The sequence below is a fragment of the Oncorhynchus gorbuscha genome, linkage group LG15 (assembly GCF_021184085.1).
Source record: "Oncorhynchus gorbuscha isolate QuinsamMale2020 ecotype Even-year linkage group LG15, OgorEven_v1.0, whole genome shotgun sequence".
In the NCBI taxonomy this organism is placed as follows: Eukaryota; Metazoa; Chordata; class Actinopteri; order Salmoniformes; family Salmonidae; genus Oncorhynchus; species Oncorhynchus gorbuscha.
Window position 1 is genome coordinate 40,698,496 of NC_060187.1, and position 15,300 is coordinate 40,713,795.

At 47.2% G+C, this 15,300-nt stretch overlaps 1 protein-coding gene across 3 annotated transcripts in view; it reads right to left on the bottom strand.

The window, feature by feature from the left end:
- Nucleotides 1-7: 7 nt before the first annotated feature.
- LOC123997124 (fibrillin-2-like) overlaps nucleotides 8-15,300 on the bottom strand; it is a 93,600-nt gene continuing 78,307 nt past the window's right edge. For all 3 annotated transcript variants that reach the window (XM_046301194.1, XM_046301195.1, XM_046301196.1), the window contains exons 40-64: nucleotides 13,935-14,084; nucleotides 13,707-13,778; nucleotides 13,360-13,485; nucleotides 12,771-12,896; nucleotides 12,103-12,228; nucleotides 11,862-11,978; nucleotides 11,585-11,713; nucleotides 11,221-11,340; nucleotides 10,701-10,826; nucleotides 10,363-10,515; nucleotides 10,114-10,179; nucleotides 8,263-8,388; nucleotides 7,983-8,102; nucleotides 7,725-7,847; nucleotides 7,016-7,147; nucleotides 6,570-6,695; nucleotides 6,162-6,368; nucleotides 5,899-6,024; nucleotides 5,667-5,789; nucleotides 5,361-5,477; nucleotides 5,090-5,218; nucleotides 4,834-4,953; nucleotides 4,327-4,558; nucleotides 3,296-3,455; nucleotides 8-3,174 (exon numbers count right to left, since the gene is read on the bottom strand). In XM_046301194.1, the coding sequence (XP_046157150.1) occupies nucleotides 2,803-3,174; nucleotides 3,296-3,455; nucleotides 4,327-4,558; nucleotides 4,834-4,953; nucleotides 5,090-5,218; nucleotides 5,361-5,477; nucleotides 5,667-5,789; nucleotides 5,899-6,024; nucleotides 6,162-6,368; nucleotides 6,570-6,695; nucleotides 7,016-7,147; nucleotides 7,725-7,847; nucleotides 7,983-8,102; nucleotides 8,263-8,388; nucleotides 10,114-10,179; nucleotides 10,363-10,515; nucleotides 10,701-10,826; nucleotides 11,221-11,340; nucleotides 11,585-11,713; nucleotides 11,862-11,978; nucleotides 12,103-12,228; nucleotides 12,771-12,896; nucleotides 13,360-13,485; nucleotides 13,707-13,778; nucleotides 13,935-14,084 (3,524 nt within the window). In that variant the 3' untranslated portion in view covers nucleotides 8-2,802. The remainder of the gene's footprint in view (nucleotides 3,175-3,295; nucleotides 3,456-4,326; nucleotides 4,559-4,833; nucleotides 4,954-5,089; nucleotides 5,219-5,360; nucleotides 5,478-5,666; nucleotides 5,790-5,898; nucleotides 6,025-6,161; nucleotides 6,369-6,569; nucleotides 6,696-7,015; nucleotides 7,148-7,724; nucleotides 7,848-7,982; nucleotides 8,103-8,262; nucleotides 8,389-10,113; nucleotides 10,180-10,362; nucleotides 10,516-10,700; nucleotides 10,827-11,220; nucleotides 11,341-11,584; nucleotides 11,714-11,861; nucleotides 11,979-12,102; nucleotides 12,229-12,770; nucleotides 12,897-13,359; nucleotides 13,486-13,706; nucleotides 13,779-13,934; nucleotides 14,085-15,300) is intronic.

A 15,300-nucleotide genomic window follows, 5' to 3' on the forward strand; every position in this document is an offset into this window, starting at 1 on the left:
ACAATCCTTTAAAAATATAACCCACAATACTTTTATTGCCATTTATGTCACTGACAAAAGTTTACAAAATAATGAGAATCATCCAAATGTCATAGATTGCAAATGTCCATCCAATAGATGATAAATCTTGGGTGGATGGATTTTGTCCCAGCATAAAATAAAGAGATTTGAAAATTGGAAAAGACTAGTTTGTGAGGGATGTTCAGTTTTGCCCCAGATCGAGTAATAGTTTAATGATTCTTATTGAAACCATCAGCTGGTTTCTGAGAGATCTATAGGCGTTGAGTCTACATTCTCTTACCCCCCCCCCTAAAAACCTCTGAAGATCTAACATTTGAGTTCTTTACTCCCTCAAATTCAAATGAGCATTGACCGATGGGGTGTTGATAACAGTGAAGTTCAAGGTTGCCGCTGAAGCCGAGATACAGTATGCACACGCACATTCTTTCCTTAACATAGTGGCAAATAAAATAACAAACCAGATACAAAGTTCCCATGTTAAATGTTTGATGCATAAATATAGCCCAGGCTGTGGGGACAGTGCAGTAACCTTGCATGTTCAGAGAGCAAAATCATAGTTGAGCACCAGAGATCGGTTACTAAACAAGAGACACTCACTGCCAGTGTGAGATGGCCACGTTGAGTTTGCGTTGATCCTATAAGCTTGTTACAGTGTCAACTTCACAATACTGAGACCTACTGTAGTGAGAATGTTACCGTAGCTGTGTGTTTTGGTCACTGACACTCAATCTAGCCTGGTCTGAGATCGGTTTGTGCCGTCTTGCCAACGCCTATGGTCCGTTGCACAAACATATCAGGTACCAGGCTGCTGGAACTCTGCACCCACTAACCGACGGCATTATGAGCTCAGAGACTACAGTATGAGCTGAGTAGGACAATGATAGGTAAACAGGGGTACTTAATTAAGGCCATGTTCTAATCTACTGCATGATCACAAAATGGATGCCACTTTAGGATTTGATTTGATCTTTTTTTTCTGAGCAGAACAAAGTCACCAGCACTTTAAGGACTTCAACCGTGGGTTTACAATAAGTATTTGGTTTGGGCAGCCTTGACGCTTTAAAAAAACAACAAAAACATCTACATTTCACTTAAAAATATACAATTACATTTTCAAGAAGCAAGATAATATTGGTTCTCAGCATTAAGACATTACGAAAGACAGACAAACACAAAACAGAAAAAAAACCTAGTAAAAATGTCACTTTTTTTTCCGCAATCAAGATTCAAGACCGCAATCTTTTTTTTGTACAGCGTAAGAGGGAAGTAATTTAGCACCTTTTTCTCGCTGAGAGAAAAACAAAAACAAAGTATGCCCTGATGGATGCTTGTTTTCAGTAAGGTTCAGAGTTCACCTGTGTGTGTGTGTGTGTTGTATATGTGTGTGCATTTATGTGTTCTGTAAAAATCTCAAACGTTAACTGTCTGTTTGCAGTAGCGTTGTCATGTACCATTGAGGTCGTTACAGTATCTTTCATCCCCAGCTAAGTTTCTCTATGGGCAGCAGATGGTTTCAGCTGTCCAAGAGTTCTCACTGCCAGTCAGAATGTCAACTCTCACAAAAGCTGAATCCCTCAGGACCTGTTTGCTGGATTTTGAAGCAAATCTCCCCTGATTAAATTCAATGAGCAGTTTCAGTGCATGATAATAAAACTGCAGTACAATGTCCTGGCAGCCTATTGGAGAGAGGACCTAAGGCGTTGCCCCTAACCACAGAGCTAGGATCAGATTATCCTACCTCAATCCTAACCTCAACCATTTAGGAGATAAAACAAGATCTGAATCTGGAACAGTGATTAGAGGCGACTTCTACCTCTGTCTCTGGACATGGCTCATGCTGAGGGACAGTGTGGCCCTCTCCTGGCCAGCGGAGGCATTACAACAGCGCTAATGTATGGTGAGTGGAGGAGATGAGTGAGAATAATTGAGGTAACAGAACACCGGCCGGTAGCACACGGCATCACACCAGAGAGTCCCTGCTTACCACTGCTTTACATGAAAGCATGATTATAAACAGTATAAAGCCGGTGTTTTACTCCTAGAATTGATACTATGCATGATGACCAACTCTCCATTACATTAGTGTTAAACCTGACATGTTGCGCAAATGTTGCAGTCCTTCTTGTGAACATTTTTTTAACACTACAATACATTAACTGACACGCTAGAATACTGAGTAGGGTGAAGCATGACCTCTAACCCCAGTGTTGTGATTTCACAGAGATTACAGACAGGCGAGGGACTGCTTGGACCACCATTCACCAACACACACCCCTATTTGTCTCCTAGCAAATCAGTGGTTCTTTCATTTCCACTTCACCATAAGAAGATTGTCCTACACAAACTCAACAGTAAAATACTTCTCCCTTATACTTTATAACACTTTCTTTACCATTTCAAACATGTTCTGCTTTTTGTGCATCTCCTTCCATTTCCACTTATCCCAGTGCTTCATGGATTCTCGTCAGCCATTTTGTGTGTAAAATCTAAAATGGCAGGGGTTTGTGGTCCAAACACGGCATACCTTTCTGTAATCTCCTCCACTCCTTCTCCAAGTGGAATAGGAGGGGTGGGTCGGGGGGGAGGTAAAAAAAAAAGAAGAACATTGACAATTAAAAAGTGGTTGGGCTGGTTGACTCAGTCTTTCAAAGCCCCCTACCCCGATTGGTTGGGGATGGTCCTGGGGTTAAGGTCAAGGGTCAGAGGGGTCATTATAAAGTCAGTCCAGGGGCTGAAAGGGAAGAAAGTAGGGAGCCTAGGGAGGGTTGGAGCGCTTGCAGCTCAGTGCAGGTGGATGTGCAGCTTGATGCGCAGGGCGTCTCCTATCTCTCCCAGCAGGTAGTCGCTGTCGTGTTCCTCCTCCAGCTGTCGGAGGCGCCGCGGCCCGAACAGGGGCAGACTAGCGATCTCCAGGCGGTAGGAGCCAGGGGGAGGCGACTTCCTGCCCAACCTCAGCACGCTCTTCCCGTCGCGGCGCTCCAGCAGGCGAAAGTGCTCGCCCTGGTTGCCGTGGGTGATGACGTAGCGCACATGGTGCTCCAGGGGCTCCAGGGCCGGCAGCAGCTCCAGCAGGGGCTCCTTGTTGAGCAGCGAGGCCAGGCTCAGGTTCATGGGGATGGACTCCTGGGTGTCCACGCTGGCCATGCTCACCTCCTGGAGAGACGAGGGAGGAGAGGGTCAGCACATAGCGACATAACAACAACATACAAATACACACAACTGGTAGACGTTTAGAACCAGTAGATGTAAGAACGAATGGGAGTAGAGACAGCACCTTGAGGTCGTTGTCCCCAGCAGCGTGACGTCTGTGTCGTCCCTTCTTGCCGACGTCTCCGTTGATCTTACATTCGTAGCAGGCCTCTGGAGACAGACTGTCCTCATCGTCTCCCTCGGAGCTATACTGATCCTGGAAGCCCTGGCCCGTTATACAATGACTGGGGAGTCAACAGAGAGATACAGACGTCAGGGCATACTACTCACATTTATAAACCGTGTGGTTCGAGCCCTGAATGCTGATTGGCTGAAAGCCATGGAATATCAGACCGTATACCACGGGTATGACCAAAAAGTATTTTTTTTATTGTTCCAATTACGTTGGTAACCAGTTTATAATAGCAATAAGCCACCTCGGGGGGAGGTGTGGTATATGGCCAATATACCACGGCTGAGGGCTGTATCCAGACACTCCATGTTGCGTCGTGCATAAGAACAGCCCTTAGCCATGGCATGTTGGCCATATACCACACACCTCCTCAGGCCTTATTGCTTAATTATAACACAGGGAGATAGTCTTTCTTGTGGAGATAATAAGAGTTAGACCGCTGGTACAGTGCTGTGTGGTATGAGGGTGTTGTTCCCACTGGTTTCAAATACATTTTTGTGCTGCGACCAACCTAAAGCTTTTGAAGTCTTTTTGAAATAAAAAATAAATACATATCTTGACACAATAAGTGATTAAAAAACCAACGCTTGTAACCAAGACGCTGCTTTGAGCCATTAACCCGTAAGAAATCAGCCCATCAGTGGGTACGCCTGACACCATTTGGGAAACCACTCACCCCTGTCCAGCACACTCACCCCTGTCCAGCCCACTCACCCCTGTTCAGCACACTCACCCCTGTCCAGCCCACTCACCCCTGTCCAGCCCACTCACCCCTGTCCAGCCCACTCACCCCTGTCCAGCCCACTCACCCCTGTCCAGCCCACTCACCCATGTCCAGCCCACTCACCCCTGTCCAGCCCACTCACCCCTGTCCAGCCCACTCACCCCTGTCCAGCCCACTCACCCCTGTCCAGCCCACTCACCCCTGTCCAGCCCTGTAGTAACCTCCAGGACAGCCACACAGGTATCCTCCGTCTGTGTTGGAGCAGCCGAAGCTGCAGGGGTTACTGCCCATGGAACACTCATTGACATCCTGGCAGCCGCCCCCTCCCTGTTCAAAGTCAAAGCCGGACGGACACAAACACTTAAAGCTGCCCAGGGTGTTGTAGCAGGAGGCCGAGCCACACACAGACGCACCCGAACACTCATTCTCATCTACAGGAAGGGGAGGGAGGGAGAGAGAGAGAGATGAGTAAAACACCAACCTAAGCACATTGTGCACAGATCACATTTTGTTCTACCTTTCATTTGTCTTTCTCATTGACGCGGACACTTGGTAAGTTAGGTCCTGAGTCTCCATTGAGGATATGACACACAGAGCACAGAGCCTATGTCCTCAATAACGGTCAGTGACATATCTCGTGGCCGTATGCACCGCTTGAATCAAAATGGGTTTAAGTAAGTGACTGGTGCGTGTCTGTCCCACTCACCCACACACTGGTTCCACTGGTAGTGTTGTACATAGCCCTGAGGACAGCCACAGCGGAAACCTCCCATCATGTTCTGACACCCGTGCTGACAGCGATGGTTACTGCCACACTCATCCACGTCTGAAAGAGAAGTCACAGACATGAGAAAATACATTTTTTGGGGGGCAAAAACTAGCAAAAGTGGGTGGTGTGTTATGCGTGTGTGCTTATGACGGGGAGCGGTGTGTGTCTGTGTGTGTGCGCGTCAGGTCCTCACCTTCACACTCCAGGCCAGTGGTGTCCAGAGAGAAGCCTTTCCCACAGTCACAGTTGAAGCTGCCGGGAGTGTTGACACAGGAAGCCCTGGAGCCACACACACTGTTCTGCCCATTACACTCATTGTTGTCTGCGAGAGATGAAGATACACATTCCTGAGATTTCGTTCAAAACCATTCAACCACCCAGTTTTAAGTCTAAAGAGTTCTTGGACGTTTCTAGGAAGTAGAATTGTCCTAAACAAAGTGTGTATCTTGCTCATGGCCCCTCACCGATGCAGGCGGTTTGGTGCTGGGTGAAGCCTGCAGGACACTTGCAGGTGAAACCGCCGATGGTGTTGACACACAGGAACTGACAGTTGTGCTGCTTGGTGGAACACTCATCCAGATCTGGAGTAGAAATATGGATTTGTTGATAAACGGCGAAGAAAGCAAGTATACTGGATGTAATTGAAAGTACCAGTTGGCATGTTAGACAATTCAGACAGAGGGATCATGTGGAAATGGGAACTCGTGTTTCAGTATTTATCAGACTGGTCTTGAAGGCTGTGCGTGTGGCCAGGAGCAGGGTCCCCCCACCTTTGCAGGTCTTTCCGTCAGGCTGCATAGTGTATCCTCTGGGGCAGGAGCACAGGTAGCTGCCCTCTGTGTTCTTACACAGGAAGTTACAGGGCTTGGGAGACGCGGAACACTCATCCATATCTGAAACGCCACAGACAGTGGTGAGTAATAAGGTCAGAATGAGAGCAATTTCTACCCCGCAGCCAGGACGGTTTGGTCCAAGGCTCGGTAAGAGAGAGATGGGTCATACCAATGCAGGAGGTGCTGGTGAAGTCGGTGGTATAACCCACGTTGCAGTGGCAGCGGAACGATCCGATGGTGTTGATGCACTGGCCGTTCTTACACAGGTCTGGCATCACCGTGCACTCATTGATGTCTGTAACAACAGCGGGCGGGGGTGTCAGATACACACACACACACACACAGCCCTCGTACCTCTCTCACCCCGTCCTCCGTTACCATCTCCTCTCCCCCTCCCTCAAACCCCGTCTCACGTCCTCTCCTCTAGCTAACCTCTGCCGTCGGTGGTGTACCCGGGTCCCAGTGGGCACATCCTCTTGTACTGCACGGTGCCAGGCAGTGGGCAGAGCTCACACTGGGGTCCCCAGCCGCGCCCAAGATTGCAGCAGCACTCCGATTTGGTGACACTGTTCCTGTTGGTGGAGCCCTGCTGACACATAGTCTGGAGCACCTCGGTGAAACAGAAGCCCTGTCGGTTATCTGTAGGGGTGGAGGGAGGGGAGAGAAGGACAGGGGGAGGGAGGGAGAGATGAGTCCGCAATTTACAGGAGCCGCATAATCAAGTATGTGTGGGGAAGGGGTGATACAGTCTTTCATGCTTTGGTTTTGATGCGGCTGCATTGACATTGCGTGGATGGGTTGTGCACCCTTCTGCAGAGTCCTCTGAGGTGATATTCTCACCGATACAGTCCGTTCCGGTGGAGCTGGGCTGGAAGCCCTCGTTGCACACACAGCGGTAGCTGCCCACTGTGTTCTCACAGCGCCCGTTCTTACAGACGCCAGGCTTCGCGCGACACTCATTCAGGTCTGCCAGGGGGAGGAGGATGAGAGGAAAAGGAGGAGCGGACGAAGGAGAAGATGGGAAAAGATGAGAGTTTAGAACAGTGTGACATAAAATGGAATCACTTTCAAGAAGTGATTTCTCTCCTGCAGTGTGTGTGTATTTGTTTGCGTGTCTGGGTGTGTGTATTAGTCATTGAGAGAGAGAGTGTGTGTGTGTGTGTGTGTGTGTGTGTGTGTGTGTGTGTGTGTGTGTGTGTGTGTGTGTGTGTGTGTGTGTGTGTGTGTGTGTGTGTGTGTGTGTGTGTGTGTGTGTGTGTGTGTGTGTGTGTGTGTGTGTGACTCACCCATGCAGCCATCTCCGTCAGGTCTGTGCTGCATGCCAGGGGGGCAGACACACATGAAAGTGCCAATCAGGTTCTTACAGGACATGCCCTTGGACTCACAGTCATCCAGCCCCTCCGAACACTCATCCTGGTCTGGAGAGAGAGAGAGGGAGAGGGAGAGGGGAGGGAGAGAGGGAGGGTGGGAGGGACGGAGAGAGGGGAGGGAGAGAGAGAAAGCAAGTTAGAGAGGGAGACGAGGAGAGGAAATGTTTAAAGCAAAATAGACAAAGATGTCTACTGATCCATTTGACCAATAAGAAGCGGGAAAAAACAAATGACTAAAACAGATGAATGATTATACTGTAACGTACAGTATGTTCATAATCCAGCCATGAATCAAGTTCACTGTAAAACTGCCATCTCTAAAGCATGACCATAGAAAACCAGCCGGGTGAATTTACGATGATAAACTAACTTCACTTTAACACAGCTGTATAATAGCTACCCCACATGGCTTAGTCTTACTCAGGGTTTTCCTATGACTGCTGATAGAGAGAGAGAGAGAGAGAGAGAGAGAGAGAGAGAGAGAGAGAGAGAGAGAGAGAGAGAGAGAGAGAGAGAGAGAGAGAGAGAGAGAGAGAGAGAGAGAGAGAGAGAGAGAGAGAGAAAGAGAGACACAGAGAGAGACAGAGACTCCTGTGTGGAGGGAGGTTATGCCGCGTCCCCTCACCTCTGCACATGCGGTGGTCGTCTCGCAGCACGTAGCCCGAGGGACACATGCACTCGTAGGAACCAAAAGTATTGACACAGCGGAAGGCACACAGCAGGGGGTTCAGAGAGCACTCATTGATATCTGGGGAGAGAGAGATGAGTACATGAGCATTCTGTCATACAAGAATAATTGTACAATCGGACGGTATATCATCATAAGCGTTTGTAATTTCCCAGGTGAAAGGTCACGGGTGTGTGTTTGTATGATGTTACATACCTTCACAGGTCATCATGGAGCCAGGTTCGAAGCCTTCATGACAGGAGCACTCAAAGCCTCCCACCACATTAGTACAGGTCCCGTTACCACAGGGGTTTCCTATAGAGCACTCATCAGTGTCTGAGGAGGGGGATGAGGGAGAGGAGGGAGGAGGGGAAGGGTGATCATGTAAATGAATTTGTCTTCAGGTATGTTGACTTCTGACAAGAATGTAATCTTGAAGGAAAGTAAATCTAATCCTCCTCATCATCATTATCACCACCAATAGGGGTCAGCTCACCAACACAGTTGACCCCAGTATAGTCCAGGTTGTAGCCAAAGGGACACTCGCAGCGGAACGATCCGTCTGTGTTGATACAGACACCGTTCACACAGACGCCTGGGTTGTCCAGACACTCGTTCATATCTACAGAAAGACAGATGAGGACAGTTTATTGTCCAGACACTCGTTCATATCTACAGAAAGACAGATGAGGACAATTTATTGTCCAGACACTCGTTCATGTCTACAGAAAGACAGATGAGGACAGTTTATTGTCCAGACACTCGTTCATGTCTACAGAAAGACAGACGAGGACAGTTTATTGTCCAGACACTCGTTCACATCTACAGAAAGACAGATGAGGACAGTTTATTGTCCAGACACTCGTTCACGTCTACAGAAAGACAGATGAGGACAGTTTATTGTCCAGACACTCGTTCATGTCTACAGAAAGACAGATGAGGACAGTTTATTGTCCAGACACTCGTTCACATCTACAGAAAGACAGATGAGGACAGTTTATTGTCCAGACACTCGTTCATGTCTACAGGAAGACAGATGAGGACAGTTTATTGTCCAGACACTCGTTCATATCTACAGAAAGACAGATGAGGACAGTTTATTGTCCAGACACTCGTTCATGTCTACAGAAAGACAGATGAGGACAGTTTATTGTCCAGACACTCGTTCATGTCTACAGAAAGACAGATGAGGACAGTTTATTGTCCAGACACTCGTTCATATCTACAGAATGACAGATGAGGACAGTTTATTTTCCAGACACTCGTTCATGTCTACAGAAAGACAGATGAGGACAGTTTATTGTCCAGACACTCGTTCATGTCTACAGAAAGACAGATGAGGACAGTTTATTGTCCAGACACTCGTTCATGTCTACAGAAAGACAGATGAGGACAGTTTATTGTCCAGACACTCGTTCATATCTACAGAGAGACAGATGAGGACAGTTTATTGTCCAGACACTCGTTCATATCTACAGAAAGACAGATGAGGACAGTTTATTGTCCAGACATTCGTTCATATCTACAGAAAGACAGATGAGGACAGTTTATTGTCCAGACACTAGTTCATATCTACAGAAAGACAGATGAGGACAGTTTATTGTCCAGACACTCGTTCATATCTACAGAAAGACAGATGAGGACAGTTTATTGTCCAGACACTCGTTCATATCTACAGAAAGACAGATGAGGACAGTTTATTGTCCAGACACTCGTTCATGTCTACAGAAAGACAGATGAGGACAGTTTATTGTCCAGACACTCGTTCATGTCTACAGAAAGACAGATGAGGACAGTTTATTGTCCAGACACTCGTTCATATCTACAGAAAGACAGATGAGGACAGTTTATTGGCCAGACACTCGTTCATGTCTACAGAAAGACAGATGAGGACAGTTTATTGTCCAGACACTCGTTCATGTCTACAGAAAGACAGATGAGGACAGTTTATTGTCCAGACACTCGTTCATGTCTACAGAAAGACAGATGAGGACAGTTTATTGTCCAGACACTCGTTCATATCTACAGAAAGACAGATGAGGACAGTTTATTGTCCAGACACTCGTTCATATCTACAGAAAGACAGACGAGGACAGTTTATTGTCCAGACACTTGTTCATGTCTCAAGAAAGACAGATGAGGACAGTTTATTGTCCAGACACTCGTTCATATCTACAGAAAGACAGATGAGGACAGTTTATTGTCCAGACACTCGTTCATATCTACAGAAAGACAGATGAGGACAGTTTATTGTCCAGACATTTTTGACATCTGGTCATCAGAGAGCTGATTCAGTTGAGGGGTTGGTATGTCTGGGGTTTGCCCAGTCGTGCCACTTGTCACTCACCCTCACGGGTTTCCCCAAGTCCAGGCAGGGATCCATGGCCGTAGGGACACAGGCTTTTAAAGGACGCTGGAGACACAAGGAGACGTAAGACGTTAAATGTACACACACTGACAGGACAGGATCCAGTAGGCTTAGTTCTCATCAACTGGCTTGTGTTGAGGAATATGTTATCATAACAAACATTGAATGGAAAAGTACTGGAAGTGAGGTGTGTGTGTGCGGAACGTGTGTGTCGTGCGCGTGACTCACCCTCGCTCTCGTGTGGGCACAGCTCGCACGGGTCTCCCCAGCCCTCGCCTGGCATCTTGCTGCAGCAGCACTTGGCCTTGGTGGTGTTGAAGGCCTTGGGCACAGAACACTTGCCTGACTCGAAGCGGGTGAAACAGAAGCTCTCTCTGGTATCTGTCATACAGAGTGGGTTGGGGGGGGGGGAACACACAGTCAGGTGGATATAGCAGACAATAGACTCCCACTAGTGGGTCTGCTGAGAAGGACAGAGGTGCTGTGATTTCTAACACATCTGTTACTTGGCCATTTAATGACCACTGTAACGTACAGTTCTCTCTCTCTCTCTCTCTCTCTCTCACCCAAACAGCGGCGCCCATTGTCCGACAGGACAAAGCCATTCTGGCAGATACACTGGAAGCTTCCTGGGGTGTTGGTGCACGTGCCAAACTGGCAGATATTGGGCTCCACCTCACACTCGTTGATATCTGGAAGAGAAAGTGAGCGACCGACAGGGCAATAGGGATGAGAGGCAGGAGAAGGAATGAGTGCAAAATCACGGCAAACTCTAAGGCCAGATGGTGCTGCTGCAACAAGGCTATAAGGCTGTTACACAGCGTGTGGTGTGGGTGTGTGTTGGGCCAGAAGGCAGGATCACTGCAGGTCGTTGACACCCTGATGTGTAGGTGGGGGCGTGTGCTGGCTCGATCTTTGTGAGCAGGTGGGATCAGAATGTGCAGAGGTAATGAAGTCATGTTCTCTGTGGTAGCTATTCAGTGTGTGTGTGAACTTGCGTCAAAGTTAATGGTCTCTTTCACCTTCAATAGTTAAGCGCGCGACGGAGTGTGTGTTTGTGTGTGTGTGTGTGTGTAGGGCTCCTACCTATACACTGGTCGTTCTGGACCTCGTATCCAGTTGGGCAGATACAGCGGAACGACCCGTCCAGGTTCTGACAGGTTCCAGGAGAGCAGGTACCAGGAAGACTCACACACTCATTGATATCTGAGGAAGAACATTGTGTGATTATACAGGACGCCTCCATGGAAACACACTATACACCCCAAGACATACATCACACACTTCCAAATACATTGATTTAGCTTGGGGTTTGCACTTTGGGGACCGTTGCATTGGCTCCATTGTACCAGGCTAATTAAATCAAGCAGGATTAAATCAAATATTCGAAAGTATACAACAAATGTACTTGACCCAGGTTTAGAGTTGCTAGGGTGTTGACGTTGCTTACCGACACAGTTCTTTCCGTCCGGGGTGAGTTCGTAGCCATCCTGACAGAGACACTGGAAGGATCCCAGGCTGTTGATACACTGGCCGTTCCTACACACCTGACCCACCAACGCACTGCACTCATCAATGTCTGGAGGGGGACGGGGACGTGGGGAGAGTTCATATTTATTATGCTACTCGAAAGAATCCCTTTTAACATTTCGACTGAACTACTCCTTAACTGTCGCCATGGCGCTATTTTCCAGGATGAGATACCTCGGGATGTCATACGTACGTACCCATGCAGTCATTGTTGTGCGTGAGCTCGAATCCAGGGAAGCAGAGACAGTTGTAGGAGCCCACTGTGTTCTTACAGGTTCCGTTCCCACACGGCTGTCTGTCACACTCGTCGATATCTGAGACGGGAGCGAGACCAGGGTGTGAGACAGAGGTGAGATGATTGAAAAACTAACTGTAGAGTGTCTACTGTGTGGTAAGTCTATGGGAAGTCTATTGAGTTTACTGGGACTCTTTACTCACCCATGCACATTGTCTGGTCGGCGGTGGCCTTGAAGCCGTTGTGGCAGAGACAGCGGTAGCTGCCCTGGGTGTCGATACACTCTCCGTGGCTACACACGTTAGGGATCTCCTGGCACTCGTTGCGGTCTACACACACACAGGGAGAGGAGATACACACCTTTTTAGTTTATTTAAAATAAACGATCTAACCAGGAAGTTCCATTGAGATCATAAATATACACTGAGTACACAAAGTATTTCCATGACATGCTGACCAGGTGAATCCAGGTGAAAGCTATGATCCCTTATTGATGTCACTTGTTAAATCCACTCAGGGTAGATGAAGGGGAGGAGACAGGTTAAAGAAGGAGTTTTAAGCCTTGAGACAATTGAGACATGGATTGTGTGTGTGTGCTATTCAGAGGGTGAATGGGCAAGACAACATATTTAAGTGCCTTTGAACGGGGTATGGTAGTAGGGGAGATGAAATACATTAATATTGATCATCTCAGTGTGTTTTCCCATTGACTAATAAACCATCTAACTCTCAAAACAATTATCTCTCAACAGGGTAACTCACCGTAGTACATTTCACTTATAAACTATCAACATAATCTCATCTCTCCACCCCCCCTTTTGTTCTGAGATGGTAAATCCTCGCGGCCCCGGGGCACAGAGTTGGGACTCACCCACGCAGGCCCCGCTGGGGGACAGCTTGAAGCCTGGTGAGCACTCGCAGCGGTAGCTCCCTGGGATGTTGATACAGTTGGCGTTGCGTTGGCACAGGTTGTCTCCGCTGTTACACTCGTCAATATCTGGAGGGAATGAAAAACAAGAGCGGGCAGCGACCATCAGTCACAGTGGTCATAACTGTCCAGTAAAAGCCCAGTGTGAGGTAATGCAGAGGCTGAGGAGGGCCAAACAGAACAGTGCCAGACTGGCTGGGGTTCAGTTCCTCGGTGCTTTAGCGTGATTTAAGTCCCCTGGACTGGCAGAACCTGGCATTAGGCCCCTACAGGGCCAGTATACTCTGCTGTCTGTCTTCACGATTCATGTGGGAGAGAGAGGGCAACATTAACTTTACTGCTTATTAAGCGTGAGTGTGTGGATGTGCGTGTGTGTGTGTGTTGTGTGCGGGTACATTTGGTTTGAGGGCCACATAAAGTGTGTAGGTATGTGTATATGAGGGAATGTTTACGATCATTTTTTTTATGAGAAGGAAAAAGGTGATGATTGTGTGTGTGTGTGTGTGTGTGTGTGTGTGTGTCTGAGCCTTACCTTCACAGATGAGCAGTATATTGTTGTAGCTGAAGCCCATGGGACATTCGCAGCGGAAGCTTCCTATCTGGTTGATACACACTCCGTTTGCACATATCCCCGGGATCTCTCGACACTCATCAATATCTATAGCGAACAACACAGCAACAGCTCTGTTAGAAGTCATTCGCTCACAACGCTACTCCATAAAGCCACTATATAATAGCACCGTATCATATTTGATTATTATTGTTCTACAGTAGTACCACATAATGATTGTAGTATCTATCGGTTTTGGCAGTTCAGCAGTTTCTGTTCTGAAGAAGCAGTGGGCCAGAATGACCTATTTGACCTACTGATGACCTTACCGATGGGCTTGCCCGTGTGGATGTCTATGATGAACCCAGGAGCCTGGTTTCCACACAGTACCTGGTACTCCGCTGTGGCAGAGAGGACAAAACGACGGCGTGAACTTAGGCACCAAGAACATACCAAATTTCGAGGCTGTCATGAAAGAGTTGGAGGTAGTGTGTCTATGAGTGTGTATATGTGTGTTTATGCGAGTGTGTGTGCGAGTGTCTTATGTTCCAGCTCACAGGTGACAGGGGTAGGGCAGGCTTCACAGGGCTTGTTCCAGGCTTTGCCCACGTTATAGGCACAGCAGCACATCTTCTTGGTCATGTTGAACGACAGCTCGTTCTCACACGTGTCGTTGAAGTTGCGGTAACACACGCTCTTCCTCATGTCTGTGATGTCAGCAGAGACGGGGTTGAGAATGACTCATCATAAATATACAACTCATTGACTGTTTGTAAATTGCTTGTCGTTTGTAAACCGTTACTAAACTGTTTGTATGTTTATTCGCACACGCACACGCACGCATGCACGCACGCACACACACACACACACAAACACTTTGGACACACCTACTTACTTATTCAAGGGGTTTTCTTTATTTTGACTATTTTCTACATTGTAGAATAACAGTGAAGACATCAAAACTATGAAATAACGCATGGAATCATGTAGCAACCAAAACAGTGTTATACAAATCTAAATATATTTTCTATTTTAGATTCTTCAAAGTAGCCACCCTTTGCCTTGATTACAGCTTTGAAGACTTTTGGAATTCTCTAAACCAGCTTCATGAGGTAATCTTCAATTAACATGTTCATTCTCTTTGTTTCTTAATGATTTTGAGCCAATCAGTTGTGTTGTGACACGGTAGGGGTGGTATACAGAAGATAGCCCTATTTGTTAAAATACCAAGTCTATATTATGGCAATAACATCTCAAATAAGCAAAGATAAATGACAGTCTGTCCATCATTACTGTAAGACATGAAGGTCAGTCAATCTGGAAAATTTCAAGAACTTTTCAAGCTTCTTCAAGTGTAGTTGCAAAAACCATCAAGCTCTATGATGAAACTGTCTCTCATGAGGACCGCCACAGGAAAAGAAGATGCAGAGTTACCTCTGCTGCAGAGGATAAGTTCATTAGAGTTACCAGCTTCAGAAATTGCAGCCCAAATAAATGCTTCACAGAGTTCAAGTAACACATCTCAACATCAACTGTTCAGAGGAGACTGTGTGAATCAGGCCTTCATGGTCAAATTGCTTCAAAGAAACCACTACTAAAGGACACCAATAAGAAGCAGAGACTTGCTTGGGCCAAGAAACAAGAGCAATGGACATGAGACTAGGGGAAATCTGTCCTTTGGTCTGATGAGTCCAAATGTACGATTTCTGGTTCCAACCGCCGTGTCTTTGTGAGATGCAGAGTAGGTGAACAGATGATCTCCGCATGTGTGGTTCCCACCGTGAAGCATGGAGGAGGAGGTGTGATGGTGCTTTGCTGGTGACACTGTCTGTGACTTATTTAGAATTCAAGGAACACTTAAACAGCATGGCTACCACAGCATTCTGCAGCGATACGCCATCTCATCTGATTTGCGTTTTATGG